Below are 16,471 nucleotides of genomic sequence, written 5' to 3'. Positions count from 1 at the left end.
TGAATGGAGCACTGGCAAGCGCGTATAGTTTGTAATTTGATGCTGAGGATGTGCCGAGCTGCTGTGCGTTACAGAGAATGAGCGATGGTTAGTTGCTGGAGTAAAAGATCCGCAACAAAACACACATCATTTATGGCTCCTCCACCTCCCTCCCCAACAACCCCACACAGCAAACCATTAACTCCTGCTGTCACCATAGCAATACACAGCCATGTGTGCGCATGGGACTATTGCTGTGTGTGTGTGTGGGTGCACACGTGTTTGACTAAGAGTGTGTATTTCGGTTTAAATGGATGTAATTACTAAGCAATCAAACCGGTCATTTTTACTTCATGTTTACCGTATGAGCGTGTGTGTTTGTGTGTGTCCTTTTCCAAGTGCCTGAGTCCCTAAGTACCCGTGAGAGCTGACCCACATTTATTTGCACGGGTCTCCGCGGAGCTGCTCGGGTGGGGTAACACTGGTGCCAAGGATCAGCTGGGATCGAACCCAGAAACATTCTTAGTCATGGAGTCATGGAGAACTTAGCTATCTCTCTCCTTTTACACACACACACACACACACACACACACACACACACACGAACATGAAATTCATATTTGGAACTTATTTTAGAAACTGAATTCATTTTCTATTTTGGACATATCCAAGTATGTGAGTGTGTGAGAGAGAGAAAGAGAGAGAACTAGAAAGTGTGTAAAAGAGAAGAAAGAAAGTGTGTGTTGGAGGAAAAAAAGAGAGAGAACGAGAAACAAACGAGAGAGAGAGGGAGGGAGGGAGAGAGAGAGAGAGAGAGAGCGCGCTGAGTCATTCTAGGTCTAGCCTCATTTTTGAGACATCAGTGTCCCTGTAGACCTAAACGCTTCTGGAATAAATGCAAGCCAGTCATTGCCTTCTAATGAATCAAACAAGTCCAAAGACAGGCAGTGTGTGTGTGTGTGAGTGAGGTTCCTGCATCTTGATTGTTTGGATATGATGTGTCTTGCTGTCCTGCAAAGCCACTCAAAGTTGAAGAGAAGGCCATAGCATGTAAGCAGAGTCAAATGAGATGTGAACTAAGGGCTGTGTATGTGTGTGCGTGCCATCATTATTCTGCTTTTCATGTAAATCAGTTAAACACTGCCTTTATGGGTGTGTGTGTATGTATGTGTGTGTGCGCGTGCATGCATGCGTTCTCTTAAAATCTCTGAAGTCTGAAGCCAGTCGACAAACATATTTAAATGAAATTCTAAATACTGCATGTACAGACAGGCTAACATAACAGAAAAAGGCAATGGTGTCTCTGGGGGAAATGTGTGTGTGTGTGTGTGTGTGTGTGTGTGTCTCAAGGGCCTAAAGATTCATGTGAATGTGTGCAAGATTAAGGGAGTCAGAGAAATAAAGAGAGCAAGAGAGAGAGAGAGAGAGAGAGAGAGAGAGAGAGAGGGTGATATGGAAGGAGAGCGAGGTAGTGGGAAAGAGATGTCAGTGTGTCTCCTCAGCCATTCACTGTTTATCATTTATTTATACACATCCATTAAACTCTGCAGGCCCATATGGTCTCATCTGCCTGTGAGTGCGTGTAGAAGAGAAAGACGTCTATCTCACTGTCTCGAATTCAGTCTGCAACTACGAGCTGAGGCCCAATGCAGTCTGGAACTGTGACCAAAGACTCACTGCAGTCTGGAACTGTGACCAAAGACCCACTGCAGTCTGGAACTGTGACCAAAGACCCACTGCAGTCTGGAACTGTGAGCAAAGACCCACTGCAGTCTGGAACTGTGAGCAAAGACCCACTGCAGTCTGGAACTGTGAGCAAAGACCCACTGCAGTCTGGAACTGTGACCAAAGACCCACTGCAGTCTGGAACTGTGAGCAAAGACCCACTGCAGTCTGGAACTGTGACCAAAGACCTACTGCAGTCTGGAACTGTGAGCAAAGACCCACTGCAGTCTGGAACTGTGACCAAAGACCTACTGCAGTCTGGAACTGTGAGCAAAGACCCACTGCAGTCTGGAACTGTGACCAAAGACCCACTGCAGTCTGGAACTGTGACCAAAGACCCACTGCAGTCTGGAACTGTGACCAAAGACCCACTGCAGTCTGGAACTGTGAACACTGCAGTGTGTATCTGTGAGCAGAGACCCATCAGTTTGTAACTATAACCACACTGTTGTAGTTTGTAACTGTGACCAAAGACCCACTGCAGTCTGGAACTGTGAGCAAAGACACACTGCAGTTTGGAAATGCGAACAGTGCAGTCTGTAACTTTGAGGAGAGACTTATTACTGTTTGTAACTATAACCAGATTGTTGCAGTCCATCTGTGAGAAAAGATCCTTTGAAGTTTGTAACTGTGACCAAAGACTCAGTGAGCAGAGACACGTTGCAGTCTCTAACTACGAGCAGAGCCACTGACGTCTGCGACTGTGAGCACAGACCCAATACAATTCTCTAAGCTCAGAGGACCATTAATAAACCTTATTAATGCAACAAACAAATCAAATGACTTTTAGCCACATTTACTCATGACAAGTTTTTTACCAGCAGAAGGGCTGATAAGTTCAACTGCTGGAAGGCTCGTGCAAAATCACAACTCAGAACCGTGCAGAACTGACATCATTAGTTAACAGTAAGCGGACAGAGATTTTCAGATACCGCAAGTTCTTGTCAAATGGTTTCCCTGCAGTGACTCAGCATAATCCAGTGGAATGCACTCGTAAATGTACCATTCATTTACAACAAAATCACACTTTTACAAAGTTATTAGAAAACACTATGAGAAATATTAGTATCTGTTCAAAACATGGTTTAGGACAAAATGGTGGCTAATATTATCATCCCATACACGAGCAGAAAGACCACTCATACCGGGAACTTAATATTTCACGTTAATACTTCAGAGACAACGGATATGTAAGCAACAGAACGACGTTTTTTCAGTTAATAAAAAACAAATAAATAAATAAACAAGCCCTCTCTCAGATACTGCACATCATTAAGTCTATCCTTGCACATTACACACTTTAGTATTTGGATATGCCTATCACGTATCATCTTTTTTTGCTGAGGTACGTCTATTCCAGGTGTCCCAGCTGCTGTGGTTCCTCCCATCACCCACCTAATGCCCCCCTACTCTGGCTCCTCCTACCACCCCCTAATGCCCCCCTGCTCTGGCTCCTCCTACCACCCCCTAATGCCCCCCTGCTCTGGCTCCTCCTACCACCCCCTAATGCCCCTGCTGTGGCCCATCACCCTCTCCCACTCAGCTACCCACTTCTCCTTCGCCCTGGGCAGACGTTCTTGTGACAGATGGGTTTTGGACACACATACACTCTAGACTAGGACTTCTAGGAACCTGAAATAGACTTGTATTGATTATTTGTTCTCATTACCTATTTTGTTCTTTATTGATAATATTGTTGACATTGTGGTGACCAATGGAGGATGCCATCAAGCCCCCCAACCCACCCCCCAGTCTTGGTTCCTCTCAAGGTTAATTAAGGCTAATTATGGTAATTAGCAGTGGGCGTAGCAAATATTGCGGAACTGACCCTGAAATGGCGTCTTGTTGCTCAATGAAATATTATTAGCAACCCATGAATCCTTTGCGTGTAAATTTACTTTTAGCTTGGGGAACCTCTGGTGGGATCTTACAAACATGTGTAACAGAGCAGACACTGGAAATGCCAACTGACAAAACCACAATCTCGGATCACGGAGGCGCCATAAATTGTGTGATTTGTGAGTGTGTGTGTGTGTGTGTGTGTGTGTGTCTGCACCTAATGAAGTTAGGAATAAGCTCACCATGATCCTCTTTTCATAGAACTCCCACTGACACCCCCCCCACCCAACACACACACACACACATGCACACACACACATGCACAGACAGGAAGGAGGAGAATCTTCTTTCATCTATTAATATAATCAATTAAATATGCAGGTCTGAGGGGGAGAATACAGCAACTGCTGGATGACCTACATACGCCATCCTTCCATTTCATTTATGTGTGTTTGAGAGAGAGAGAGAGAGAGAGAGAGAGGGAGAGGGAGACCGCAGGGGAAAGACGGGGGGAGACCGACAGAGAATGACAGAGAGGGAGGGGGAGGTGGAGAGAGAGAAGAAGCGAGGAAGAGAGAAAGTGACAAGAAGAGTGAAAAAATATTTATTTATTCTCTCCAGCTCAATTTTCAAAGGAAACTTATAGAAGACCTTACACACAAACACACACACACACACACAAACACACACACAGAAATTATTTTAAAGATAATTTATATGACGTACATAATTTAGTTTCATGACAACAGTGATATTTTGCCATGTGATTTACATACAGAAGATAAGAACTGGAACTGAGATCATTGTAAGATGGTTCACCATACGTTTACCAAAGTTTAGTTTCCTGTTTTCAGTGTCATTTTTACACTTATTAGGCTCATCTGACTGTAGTGATCTCATACACACATTTTAACCACAAGTGTGCACTGTATTTAGCTTCCAGCAAGGAGCAGGTACACAACTAAACTAGTTCAGATCTTCCTAACAGGCACTAAGGTAAACCCACTTGGGAGACTGAAGTAGTGTTTCTCAGAAGCCACATAGTGTCACAGTACAACTCTCCTGCCGGCTGTACCACTTAGTACTTTAAAATCCACCGAGCATTCCCGCTAATAACTCCAGCATGGGGAAAGCTGTCTTGCACACACACACACACACACACACACACACACACACACATTTCTCCCTCTTTCCAAAAAAAGCTCTGACCTACATTTTCTATCCCTCTTTCTTGGTAAGAAACCATCAGTCCTGCCCAGCTTTACTGACATGGCCATATTTAGTTACCTCACTGCCAAACCCCTGACAAAATTATAACAACAGATGTAAAGGCGTTAAAAATGTTTGAACTGAAAAAAAGAAGGTCTGAACAAACTTTACGTGGCTTTGACAATTTATCGCAGCACAAAAATATCAAGCGGTCCCAAAGGCACAAGCTATTAAAAAGAAGTTTAAATAAATAACGTGATAGTTTGGTGAATGTAGCTCGAAAAATGTAGCAGATTTCTAGAACTTCTGAAAGGAAGAACAGAAAGTTTGCATTACTAATTCATCATACATGCATCATACATCACACAGCTAGAACAACAGGGGTACTGGTGAAACTGTAACAGTACAGTTGGGCGGAGAGAGTGAGCAGGTGAGGTTTGAAGAACCTGGCCAAGTTTGGGGCTTCTAATAGTAAAATTAAATTACATTTTTTGCATAATTGTATGAATTTTTCACTCAGTCATCTGTGTATGTGTGTGTGAAACAAACGCATTCCAGACATTATTGAGATCTCAAGCAAACTACATAACAACACCCGCACAATGAAGAGCAAACACCTACACACAAACACGCACAAACATCTGCAGACACTGGAAGAGCTTTGGCAGAGCACTATGATCTCAGTTTAACGCTCAGATTAAATTACAGACTGCATCTGCGGATTAAAATCAGAGCTGTTTCACTGTCAGGAGAACAGCTGAGTCATACCAGAGACATCAACTCTGGTGGGGGGGGTTGGGGGGCTTGTAAGAGCATCAGGTTATGTGATTGGCAGGTCTGGAGGGTACCGCCCTAACCCGTTACACAAACGGAAAACCAGACTCATATCTGTCTCTCTCTTCCTCTGTCTTTCTCTGTTCTCTTTTGATATTTTTGTTTCCCTCTGTTTCTGTCAAATTTTGAGTTCTTACTGCCGATGAAGTCCAAAGACAACCATAAAAAGCTTTTGCTTGCTCATATATATTTGTCTTGCTGAACAGAGTGAAACATTTCTGATTCACACTTTATTGGGAATAGTCCTTCCTCCGTTACCCTAGCAACCAGCAGCAGTAAGATACAGGGCGAGTCACACGGTGGCCAGGTGGTATCCAATCACAGAGCTCCCTTCACGAGCCCAGTCGCTGAGCGACACCAACGCAAGCCCCTGTCACCGAACATAACCCAAGCAGAAACAAGGCAGGAGAGGGGTTTTAGACACTTAGACATTTTGACACTCATCTGCAGCATTTTTCTTCCTTCCATTTCTCTATCTATCCCTCCATCTATCCATCCATCCATGCAACCACACACACACACACACACACACACACACGCACACGTCAGTATAGTGAGAAAACAGAAACAGAAATGTACAATTTTACCAAGATGGAGTCACCACCCATATCAATCTTGACAGTCCCCTACTCAATCAAACCCATATCATTCTTTAGATAATCCCATTGCAGATTATCTAATCTTCTCATTTTAGGAAGTTCATGATTATAATCCCTGAAAATAATCTCCACCTAAGGGCACTGCAGCCTTTTTAATTCACTACAAACCTGGATGCTTATACCCCCCAGAGAACATCACCCACCTCTGACTATTTTCAAAATAAAATAGTCCATGGACAACACTGGAGATATAACAGTAGCAGTATTTGCCAAGCCCAGTCTGAAGAAGAGCATGCATTCCACATCGTTCAGCGTGTGCCCTGTTCTAACATACCTGCTCAGCTCACGAGGGACTTCATAAACAATCGACGTGCAGGACCAGATATGTTAGCGCATGGAAAACCTCGGGATGGGGTCCTGAGATCGAAGCCTGTAAACCCATGCTGGAGAACAAATAAAAGCAGTAATTTACATATGTGTGTGTGTGTTCCTAGTGGAAAGAAAATGTTTCATACAATCTTTCAATCTTGCCTCTCTGCCTGTCTCTGTCTCTCTCTCTCGCCCCCATGTCTCTCTGCCTGTCTCTCTCCATGTCTCTCTGCCTGTCTCTCTCCATATCTCTCTGCCTGTCTCTCTCCATGTCACTCTGCCTGTCTCTCCCTGTCTCTGTCCATTCATGGACTGAATTTAGAGGCAAGAACATGACACTCCTCTAACAAAAGATTTCAACAGACCACCTAAGAGAACCAACTATCAGAACTTTAAAGGAACCTGAAAGGACTTTACACATGAGTCTGACCACAACACCCTACAAATGTCCAGATTTCAATGAATTAACGTTCCTGAGAACATTGAAAAAGTTTCATTGGAGTGGGGTGGGACAGAAAAAGTCATTTAAAGCAGAAGGAATTATTAAGTGATAAAAGCCTTTGCTCACGTCAACAGATATTTATATCCTGACATTGCAGGCACGTTTCCGCTTATCAATCCAGAGAAGTTAAACACATCTGAAGGGCAGCAGGAGCTGCACTGTGAGTGTGTGTGTGTGTGTGTGAGAGAGAGAGAGAGAGTGACACACACAGAATGAGACTAAACACTGATATCTACACGGGTAAAGAGTGGGGTACACTACCAATGCTGATGTGAGCGAGAGATAGTGGCAGAAAGCCGAAGGCTGTCCATAATTTACACACACACACACACACACACACACACGCACGCACACACAAACATACACATACACACACATACACCCACGCACACATACACCCACGCACACATACACACACATACACCCACGCACACACACACACATACACACCCACACACACATACACACCCACACACCCACACATACACACACACTCACACACACACACATACACACACACTCACATACACGCATACTCACACGCACACACACTCACACGCACACACACATTTATATAGGCACGCTGGGAAAGCAACCTTTCACTCTTTGAAATCTATATATTCGGTATTCAGATTCACATGAAATGACACGTGGGACGCCTCCTTCATGACAAATGTTACATGTTTATCTGTTTTTTTCATTATCAAGTAATAAAATTATACAATTCATGTTATAATAGTTCTATTCACATTTAAAGATTTGCATCAGTGTTTGCTCTTAATGCCTCCACCCCATTGAGTATAGTGTTAATGTAATTGGTGTGCTGCTATCCTGGGCTCACTTGTAAAAGAGATGATAATCTCAAAGTGATTACCCTGAACAAAGAAAATAAAAAAAGTAAGCACACACACACACACACACACAAACCAAAAAGATCTCCAAAGGAAAATAACAATATTTGAAATACACTGTGAGTATTCATTCTGCCTCAAGTGTGTGTGTGTGTATGTGTGTGTGTGTGTGTGTGTGTGTGTGTATGTTTCACTCGCTCAAAGAGAGAATGGTAGTGGGATTGTGAGAAACAAAGACCGAGTGTTTTCACTCTCTCCCTCCGAGTGATATCTCAGCACACACACCACCAACACGCACAAATATGACAGGCTCCCCGAACCCACCACCTCAATCAACACTTTGTTCACCCTGAGTCAGTCTGTGTGTGTATGTGTGTGTGTGTGTGCATGCGTGTGTGCGTGCGTATATGTGCATATGTGTGTGTGTGTGTATGCCATTGTTCTGCAGAGAGGTTGCCAATACCCACTTGAGAGAATGCTGCAGCAAAGCAGAAAGAAATCCTCCGGAATCACACACACATTTTCTGTGATGAAAGCCTGAGTTTCAGAAAACAAATGGATTGTACAATTACCAAGGCGAGAAAGAACGAGAGAGAGAACGGTAGAGAGACTTGTGCATAAGACAGCACGGGGACAGTCCTCCGGGACCTGCTGGTACTTTTATGGCTACTCTCAGCTAAACTAAGGCCCAGACAGGACTAGAGGTGCCTGTTAGGGTGGGGAGTCTACTAAACTGGCATATGACAATGTCTAGAGACAATGGTCTATGATGGTGGGGTCTCCTTAACCATGGGGGGTTAGAGGTAGTCTTACAAAGGTACTATACAATGTTCTATACTTTCATTTACATGTTTTTCAGTCCCATTAATTATATTAATATGTGTAATTAATTACACACACATAATAATTAACTGAACTCTTACAACAAAAAAAACATATATGTCACTTAAACTGGTATGACATTGTTTGGTGGCCTTTATTTGAAGTGGTCAAATATGGCCAAAGCCATTCTTCTGTTTATTCAGCAATATATTTTTATTTAAATATATGCTCACGAGGGAAAACCATTTATCCCCACCGCTGGCTCAGCATCGTCATGTCTGTCAGCCATCAATGACAGATGATGGCATCGTCTATGGGCCTAACCTTACAGCCGATTCTAGACACGTAGGTGAAAGGAGTCTGGGGATGGAGGTGGAGCAGATGGAAGTTGAGTAGATGGAGATTAACACCTGGTTTACCTCACTCCTAGCTGGAAGTTTAATGTCAGCTATGGATGAGTTGCATTAAATCACCAATAACACAGGATACACACACACACACACACACACACACACACACACACGTGCGCACACATATGCCTATACACAGTCGGACATGTCTACAATCACACAAGTTGCTGTTTGGGTAAGTGGAGTAGTAAGGCTGTGTGTGTGTGTGTGTGTGTGGGGGTGTGCTTGTGTGTGTGTGTGTATATGTTCGTGTGTGTGTGTGTGTGTATGTGTGAGAGAGAGAGAGAGAGAGAGAGAGAGAGAGAGAGAGAGAGAGAGAGAGAGGGGTAATGACTGCAAGCATTGCAGACTACTGCTTCTCTGTGTGTGCTGACTCACACACTGCAGAGAGCACTGCTGCCAAAAAATTATAAAGCATATTCTGTGACTCATGGAAATGTAACACCAGTGTGTTTAATGTTTAAAAGAAAATATAGCTACACTATATTCACCTGCACAAAAACAGCTTTAAAGTAAAGAATCTTTTGTTTGGGTGAGCGGTCACTGTCAAAATTACCTTCAGACCTGAACTTTGACCTAAGAAGTGCACTAGGGACAGTGAAAGCTTTCGACCCTTATAACACTGGCCTGTATATGTGTGTGTGTGTGTGTGTGTCTTAGATTGAACAAGGTCCTTTGTATTTGCATTTGAATGCATATGCGCACACTTCTGTAATTTGAGATCCTGACAAATGTGTTTACTTCAAGTTCTGGGTAACTATAAAACAGAACACTACTTCTCTCTCTCTCACAAACACACACACTCACACACACACACACACACACACACACACACACACACACACACACACACACACACACAAAACAGTGAGGTGACACTGATGAAAGGTAGGTGACATTCACGAACTTTGTCTCTGAGAGGTGGAATAAAATGTCTGCACAGGAAAAGTGGGAAACCCATGTGACCCTGCGAGATCACATCTCCTGACACCCAGTATACAAGGCTTAAGACATCCTCTCACCATCTCAGCCTCTCATTCTCTCACCACCTCACCATCACGCCATTTCACCCTGTAATGGACCTGCTGACTCCTCAGGACCAGAAACACGTCCAACTGCTGCCATCCATAAGTCAAGTCAAGTCAAATTTATTTATATAGCACTTTTCACAACAGATGTTGTCACAAGCCCCCAGAGAGCAAGCCATGGCCGACAGTGGCAGGAAAAAACTCCCTAGAGCACGAGTAAGAAACCTTAAGGAAGACTCAAAGGGGGGCCCTTTGACAACAGTCACCACAATAATAACAATATAGACAATAAGGGGCAGAATAAATGGCGAAAGAAAACAATATGACCCACTGTTCACTCTCTCTCATATTCACACATGCAGAGACACACAAACATGCAGACACACACAGACACACACACACACACACACACACAGTGATGTACAGAGCAAAGGGATACAGCTAGGACAAAAAGTCCAGCCAACAGCTAAATGTAGAACATAGATACAAGAACAGCTGAAAGTTCAGTACAAAAAAATGTATACATTCTGTGACATGTGCCTCTGTAACCCCAAACTCACAATACATCTTGGAGGATGTAGAAAACAATGTAAAGTTGTTTGTACATTGCTTACATTGTACTGAGTAATAGCAGAATATTAATATAGATGGAATTGATTGACTAACAGAAACATCCTCTATACATACACACACATGCACACACACACAGTGATAGATAGATAGATAGATAGATAGATAGATAGATAGATAGATAGATAGATAGATAGATAGATAGATAGATAGATAGATAGATAGATAGATAGATAGATAGATAGATAGATAGATAGATAGATAGATAGATGTAGCAATCCCAAGTGGTAGCAATATCAGGAACAAGGAACACAAAAAGCTCGAGATATAAGAGCAGGAAAAGACGTAAAGATGTCGAAGGTGAAGGCAACAGTGCTTCCCATGGAAATTGGAGCCCAAGGGGCTGTAACACCCAAAGTGGAAGAATGGCTCCAGCAGATCCCAAGAACAATATCCAAGATCTCCGTCCAATAGAGTACAGTCCTGGGAACAGGTAAGATACTATGCAGGACTCTCAAAAACTTTGAATTTTGTAGCTTTAATATATATTAAAGCTAATATATTAAATATATTATAATATATATGCTAATTAAATTTTATATATATATATATATATATATATATATATATATATATATATATATATATATATATATATATATATATATATATATATATAAAAAACATCAAAACAAAATATAAAGCTCTTTTTTAATATTACATTTAATATTCAGAGTACCAAGGATAAAAAGTCAATCAATGAGTCACTCATTGGCAGCTCAGAAAGTGGGTCAAATACAACCAGCCAAGCCAATCACTACCCATGTCCTCTGTAGACAAATGCACAAAGACCAGTCCAGCCAATCATTGTCCAGTACAGACATGCCCGTTATGGTTAGTCCAAAGGCCTATCCCTGATTTTATCCTCTAAGACATGCAACTGTAAAACCCTTATGCATTCAAAACAGCTAATCATATACCCGGACCCAAACAGACATGGCCAGAATAACCAAACCAGCCAATCCCTAACCAGTATTTGGGTGGGGCCTTTGCACACTGCAGCTACAACAAAAAAATAAGATGGAGAAGGTTCTCTGCACCATTTCCAGAGTTAGCCATGAGCTCATCTAAGGCAGGTGTGTGTACATGACCATTAGACATACATGTGAGCAGGAAGCTGTGCCCTGTAGGATGATGTGGGTGTCGGTGCAGGAGAGTATGGGAGCACTGTGTGGGTGTCGCGGAGTATCGGTACAGGGTGTGGGTGTAGAAGGGTGTGGGTGGAGGGTGGAGGTTAAGAGGATTGTGGGTAGGAGGGTGTGGCTGCAGGGTGTGTGTAGGGGGTATAGGATCAGGTGTGAGTGTAAGAGGCTGTGGGTGTATGAGGGCATGGGTGTAGGAGGGTGTGAGTGTAAGAGCGCATGGGTGTAGGAGGGTGTGAGTGTAGGAGGGTGTAGGTGTAGGAAGGTGTGAGTGTAAGAAGGTGTGGGAGTATGAGGGCATGGGTGTAGGAGGGTGTGAGTGTAGGAGGGTGTGGGTGTAGGAGGGTGTGGGTGTAGGATGATGTGGGTGGAGCTGAACTCAGACACAGTCTGCGTTGTCCTGGAATCAGCACCGTCAGCAGAACCACGCCTGTGGATGCCTCAGCAGTGAAACAGGATACAACTCTCACTCACCAAAATGGCTAACATAAAGTAACTCTTGGCACAGCCTTCAGTGGAAAGCCTGGACAGGATTTATTGCTAGAGTTCAATTTCACTGTCAAAGGAAATTGCTTGCTCAATTTTTTATATGTACTATATTAATATAGTATACAGAATAAAACAGTGTATTTGATAAATGTTATAAGTAATATTTTGCTAATAACTACATGGCCATCCATGGCAGAGACAGGAAGTAACAGCCAGTGCTGAAGGGTTTGCTCTGTTGGGATACCATTTACTTCTCTCTGCCATGTATCCCTCATTACTCTACTGCTATAGGAAGCATATGCACTGGGCTGTGAGTCACATTTTCTGCGATTAGGGAAGATTACAGCTTTTATTGCCACCGACCAATCTTTGTCTACAGCTACAAAAAGAAGCTCAATGTGATAATAAGCTCTGAAGACATGCTGTGGACGAAAACCTTGAGAATACTGTTACTGGCCAAAGCTGTGGTTCTACATATAAATACACTCTGATAACAACTTTGGATGTCATTTAGTTCCTCTCTGTTTCTCTCTTGCAGTTTTGATTAACCACAAGCACATTATTCGTCATTCAGGAAACTCAGCACCAAGAATGTCTCTTAAGCTTTGTGTAATAATAAGGTAATTATAATAAGATAATTTTTTTTTAAATAATATTTCATTTCAGTAGGATCTGAGGTACTGCTGTGTCTGTGTATACTCCTGTTCCTGGAGGTCAGCCATGACCTCCCAGCCTATCCAGTTTGGTTCCAACTGCAGTCTGACTCTCGAACACGTCTGACTCTAAGACACTCCTGAAGAGCTTTAATAGCTGGGTCAGCTGTGTTAGAATATGTTTGGAATTAAACTCTGCAGGGTAGTGCACCTCCAGGAGCAGGGTAGCCCCTGCCTCTGAAATAGACATTAGCCTACATTTGAAGTCTGTGCTTAACACACGCTCACATGCACACCCACACACAATGCAAGACAAAGGGTGGGAGCCTGAGGGAACAACAGAGTCTCTGTGGTGCATTGGTTAATATTTTATTCTAATCAAGAATTCATAAGACATATCTGTCTTATATCCCTGCATTTCCTGCACTTTGATTTATGAGTGTTTGATTTATGAGTGTGATTTATGAGCAGTCCTCCTCTCATCTGCCTCTGTCTGGCGAAATAACAGAAATAAGACGATGACTTCAATAGTAAAGGTGAGAACCTGCTCAGTTCAATCCCATGAAGTTAGTGTCATCATCGGTGATTGCTGCTCACGCCATATACCCACGTGTACTTTTAATTGTGTGCTACTGCATTAGCAAGACAACTGCCAGGGGTTCAACTTGTTATAGAAATTACATATCGTACCATTAAAAAAACAAACAAACATATTACTGAGGGAAAATATACACCTGATGTTCTATATGCCTGCGCTCTTTTATCTGTTTGTTGTTTATGTACAATCAAAGGGATCAAAACTGGTTCATGGCCCACAGGTATCAAGTGTCTCAAATTGAGGATGCTTATCTCGGATCTGTGCCGCCTGTATGGAGTTTATTATTCATTGGGATATGAAAGTTAAAGCCTCCCATCACCACTGTTCCTGCTGAGGATTTGATATATGAACCAGGGTATGAGATAATGAGATAATGTTCCATGGTCTGACTCTATTCCTGTACTGCCTGGAAAAACTATACTCTCTTTACCCTGTCAGAAAAAAAAAAAGCAAGACCCACTATTGTGCACAAAATTGGTAGGATATATTCTATGTCAGAGAACATCATAAATCCACGTTAACATACAATTAAAGCCATGAAGGTTGTCTGTCTTTTCTAGCATGAGGCTAGGATGCCACTATTTTCTGCTTAATGTGCTTTTGTTTTACTGTAAATACTAAATGAGAGAGTGGGAGTGATTATAGCAGACACGGCGCCCTTGCATCGGGTCAGGTGTCTGAGTCCTGTTCTGCACGGATGTTTTAGCATGCAGATGCTCCCCGATACGTTCGCCGCTCGAGATATTACTTCAAAAAAAGTTGCGCGTGCCAATTATGCAGCATAACCCCTCAATTCAAACTGAAACACGAGTCACGAGTCGAGTATGTTAACGCAAGTGGTCGGAGGATAGTTTGTGTGCTCTCACAGTGCTGCCCGTGACTGTATTCTGGACGTCGGGAACAGTTTAACGAGCGTGGCAGGATGAACGAGACACCTTTAAACTCTCGCCTGCGAGTGCATAACGTTGAGGTCAGTAATCCCCAGAGTAACTGACTGCACTGAGCTTTTAAGTTTGCGGTTCTCTCCCTTCGACTGCAGCTACAATATTCGTCACAGGCGGACCGCGAAACTAAATGGAGAAACAAGCGTACACACGCGCACACGTCTTTACCATTCCCTGCGTGCCACAGAGGCTACAGGACCCAACCTCACTAACAGCACTTTCAAAGGCCTTACCTAGGAATGCAGTTAGGAGAAGAACCATCTATCTCCCAGGTAGCGAAGAGGTTCATAGGCACCGGTCTGTTTAGTGCCCCGCTCCCCGGAAAGCTAAGGCGGCCACTTCTCTCCGCCATGCCTCCTGGTATTGTCCGGTGCACCTCCACCCGACAAAAGCAAAGTTCTGCCTCACAAACGTGTTGGGAGTTAAATTCGCCTTTAAAAATAATCGCCTGTATCCACAGAGCTGCGGAGTCAGGTTAACGCTCATGCGTTGTGCACTGGAGTGCGTGCGGTATCTGCGCGCAGGTTCATGTCGTCGCCGGTCTCCCCGTGACAGAAATTTCTCACCGTTCACCGAGCGATCGCGGCACGAACTGCAGCACCACTCGCTCACCGCCGCCCGCAGGAAGTCACGTGACCAGCATTAGCCCATCGACTGGCACCCCTGCGCGCTCGCGTGTTCATTCACCAGCGTGAGGGACAGTGCCGTCTATCCTGCTGTTTTAGCTGTTTTAGGACGGAACCCAGCCCGGGACATGCGGAGTCAGATGCACGCAGGCAGACATCGCCTCTTGGGACGACAGACGAACGTTCCGACACAAAAACTTGCTTGGATTTTTTCCTGTTTAGATTTCCAGAACTGCTCTAACTAGAACACTAGAACACTCGTTAATACAGAATAATAGAAGAGACAGTTCTCTCTCTCTGTGTGTGTGTGTGTGTGTGTGTGTGTGTTAGTTAAACTTAAATCCTGTACACTATGAAAGCAAGCCCTGCACAGTCACCACCAACAAGCGTATTTTATGTGGGTCCAAAACACAAGTGGTCAGGAAAAGTGAAAACAGTGCAGAAGAGCGAACTAACAGAAAAGAATGCAAATAGAACAGAAGAGTACTAGCAAAAGAGTGCTAACGGAACCGAAGAGCACTAACATAGACAAGTACTAAGAGAAGCGTCTGAACTGGAGTACTAACGGAAGACCAGCAGTCTTCTCCAACAGCTAAGCAGCTACTGGAACGAGACTGGCTGTCCAGGAGGGTGAGACACATGCACACAGAGCACTTTCTGTGCACGTGTGTGTTGGGGAGGTTGTATGTGACATTTTTTAATGACCTTTTTTTGTTTGTTTGTTTTCACCGGTGTGAGAACTTTGTATTGTTTTCTTGTGTGGGATACGATGCAAATATCCCCGTTATGACAGTACATGAAATGTCAGTAATAAGTGGGTAAAAAGTGGGTCACCTCTAATGAAACAGAGAAATCCACGTCCACTTGTCAGTCTTGGAGGGGGTGCGCTGTTCTGCACCCCTGCAGGAGAAACGGGAGAGGCAGGAGGATGTTCTTTGACATGGCAGACTGTAGCGCGTCTACGGTCGTATCCACGGAGCTCAGCTGGCTCATCGCTCATGGCAACAGACGGCATTTTACATGCAACTTACTGAACTGTCTGCAGTCATTTCCGGCATTTCAGATCGACTCTTCCGCGCCAGTGTTCGCCACGATCATTTTGGATTCATCACCATTGTTGACCGAGGGAGGTGCTTCGATATGAGGGAAATATGTATGTGTAAATAAATGCACATACAAAAATAAATGCAACAATGACCAAGTGTCATACATTTTAATTTCC

The 16,471-nt window shown here is 43.5% G+C and overlaps 1 protein-coding gene across 3 annotated transcripts in view; it reads right to left on the bottom strand.

Moving 5' to 3' along the window:
* Positions 1–15,238, bottom strand: part of pacs2 (phosphofurin acidic cluster sorting protein 2) — a 33,967-nt gene extending 18,729 nt beyond the window's left edge. For 2 of the 3 annotated variants that reach the window (XM_035531855.1, XM_035531856.1), the window contains exon 1: positions 14,857–15,238. In XM_035531855.1, coding sequence (XP_035387748.1) covers positions 14,857–14,975 — 119 coding nt within the window. In that variant the 5' untranslated portion in view covers positions 14,976–15,238. The remainder of the gene's footprint in view (positions 1–14,856) is intronic. The other variant, XM_035531857.1, reaches the window with a different exon arrangement.
* Between the last annotated feature and the right edge of the window lie 1,233 nt (positions 15,239–16,471).

Source organism: Electrophorus electricus, chromosome 11, assembly GCF_013358815.1.
Source record: "Electrophorus electricus isolate fEleEle1 chromosome 11, fEleEle1.pri, whole genome shotgun sequence".
Classification (NCBI taxonomy): Eukaryota; Metazoa; Chordata; class Actinopteri; order Gymnotiformes; family Gymnotidae; genus Electrophorus; species Electrophorus electricus.
Note: the sequence above shows the minus strand (reverse complement) of the source record. Positions and strands in the feature narration are given on the sequence as shown.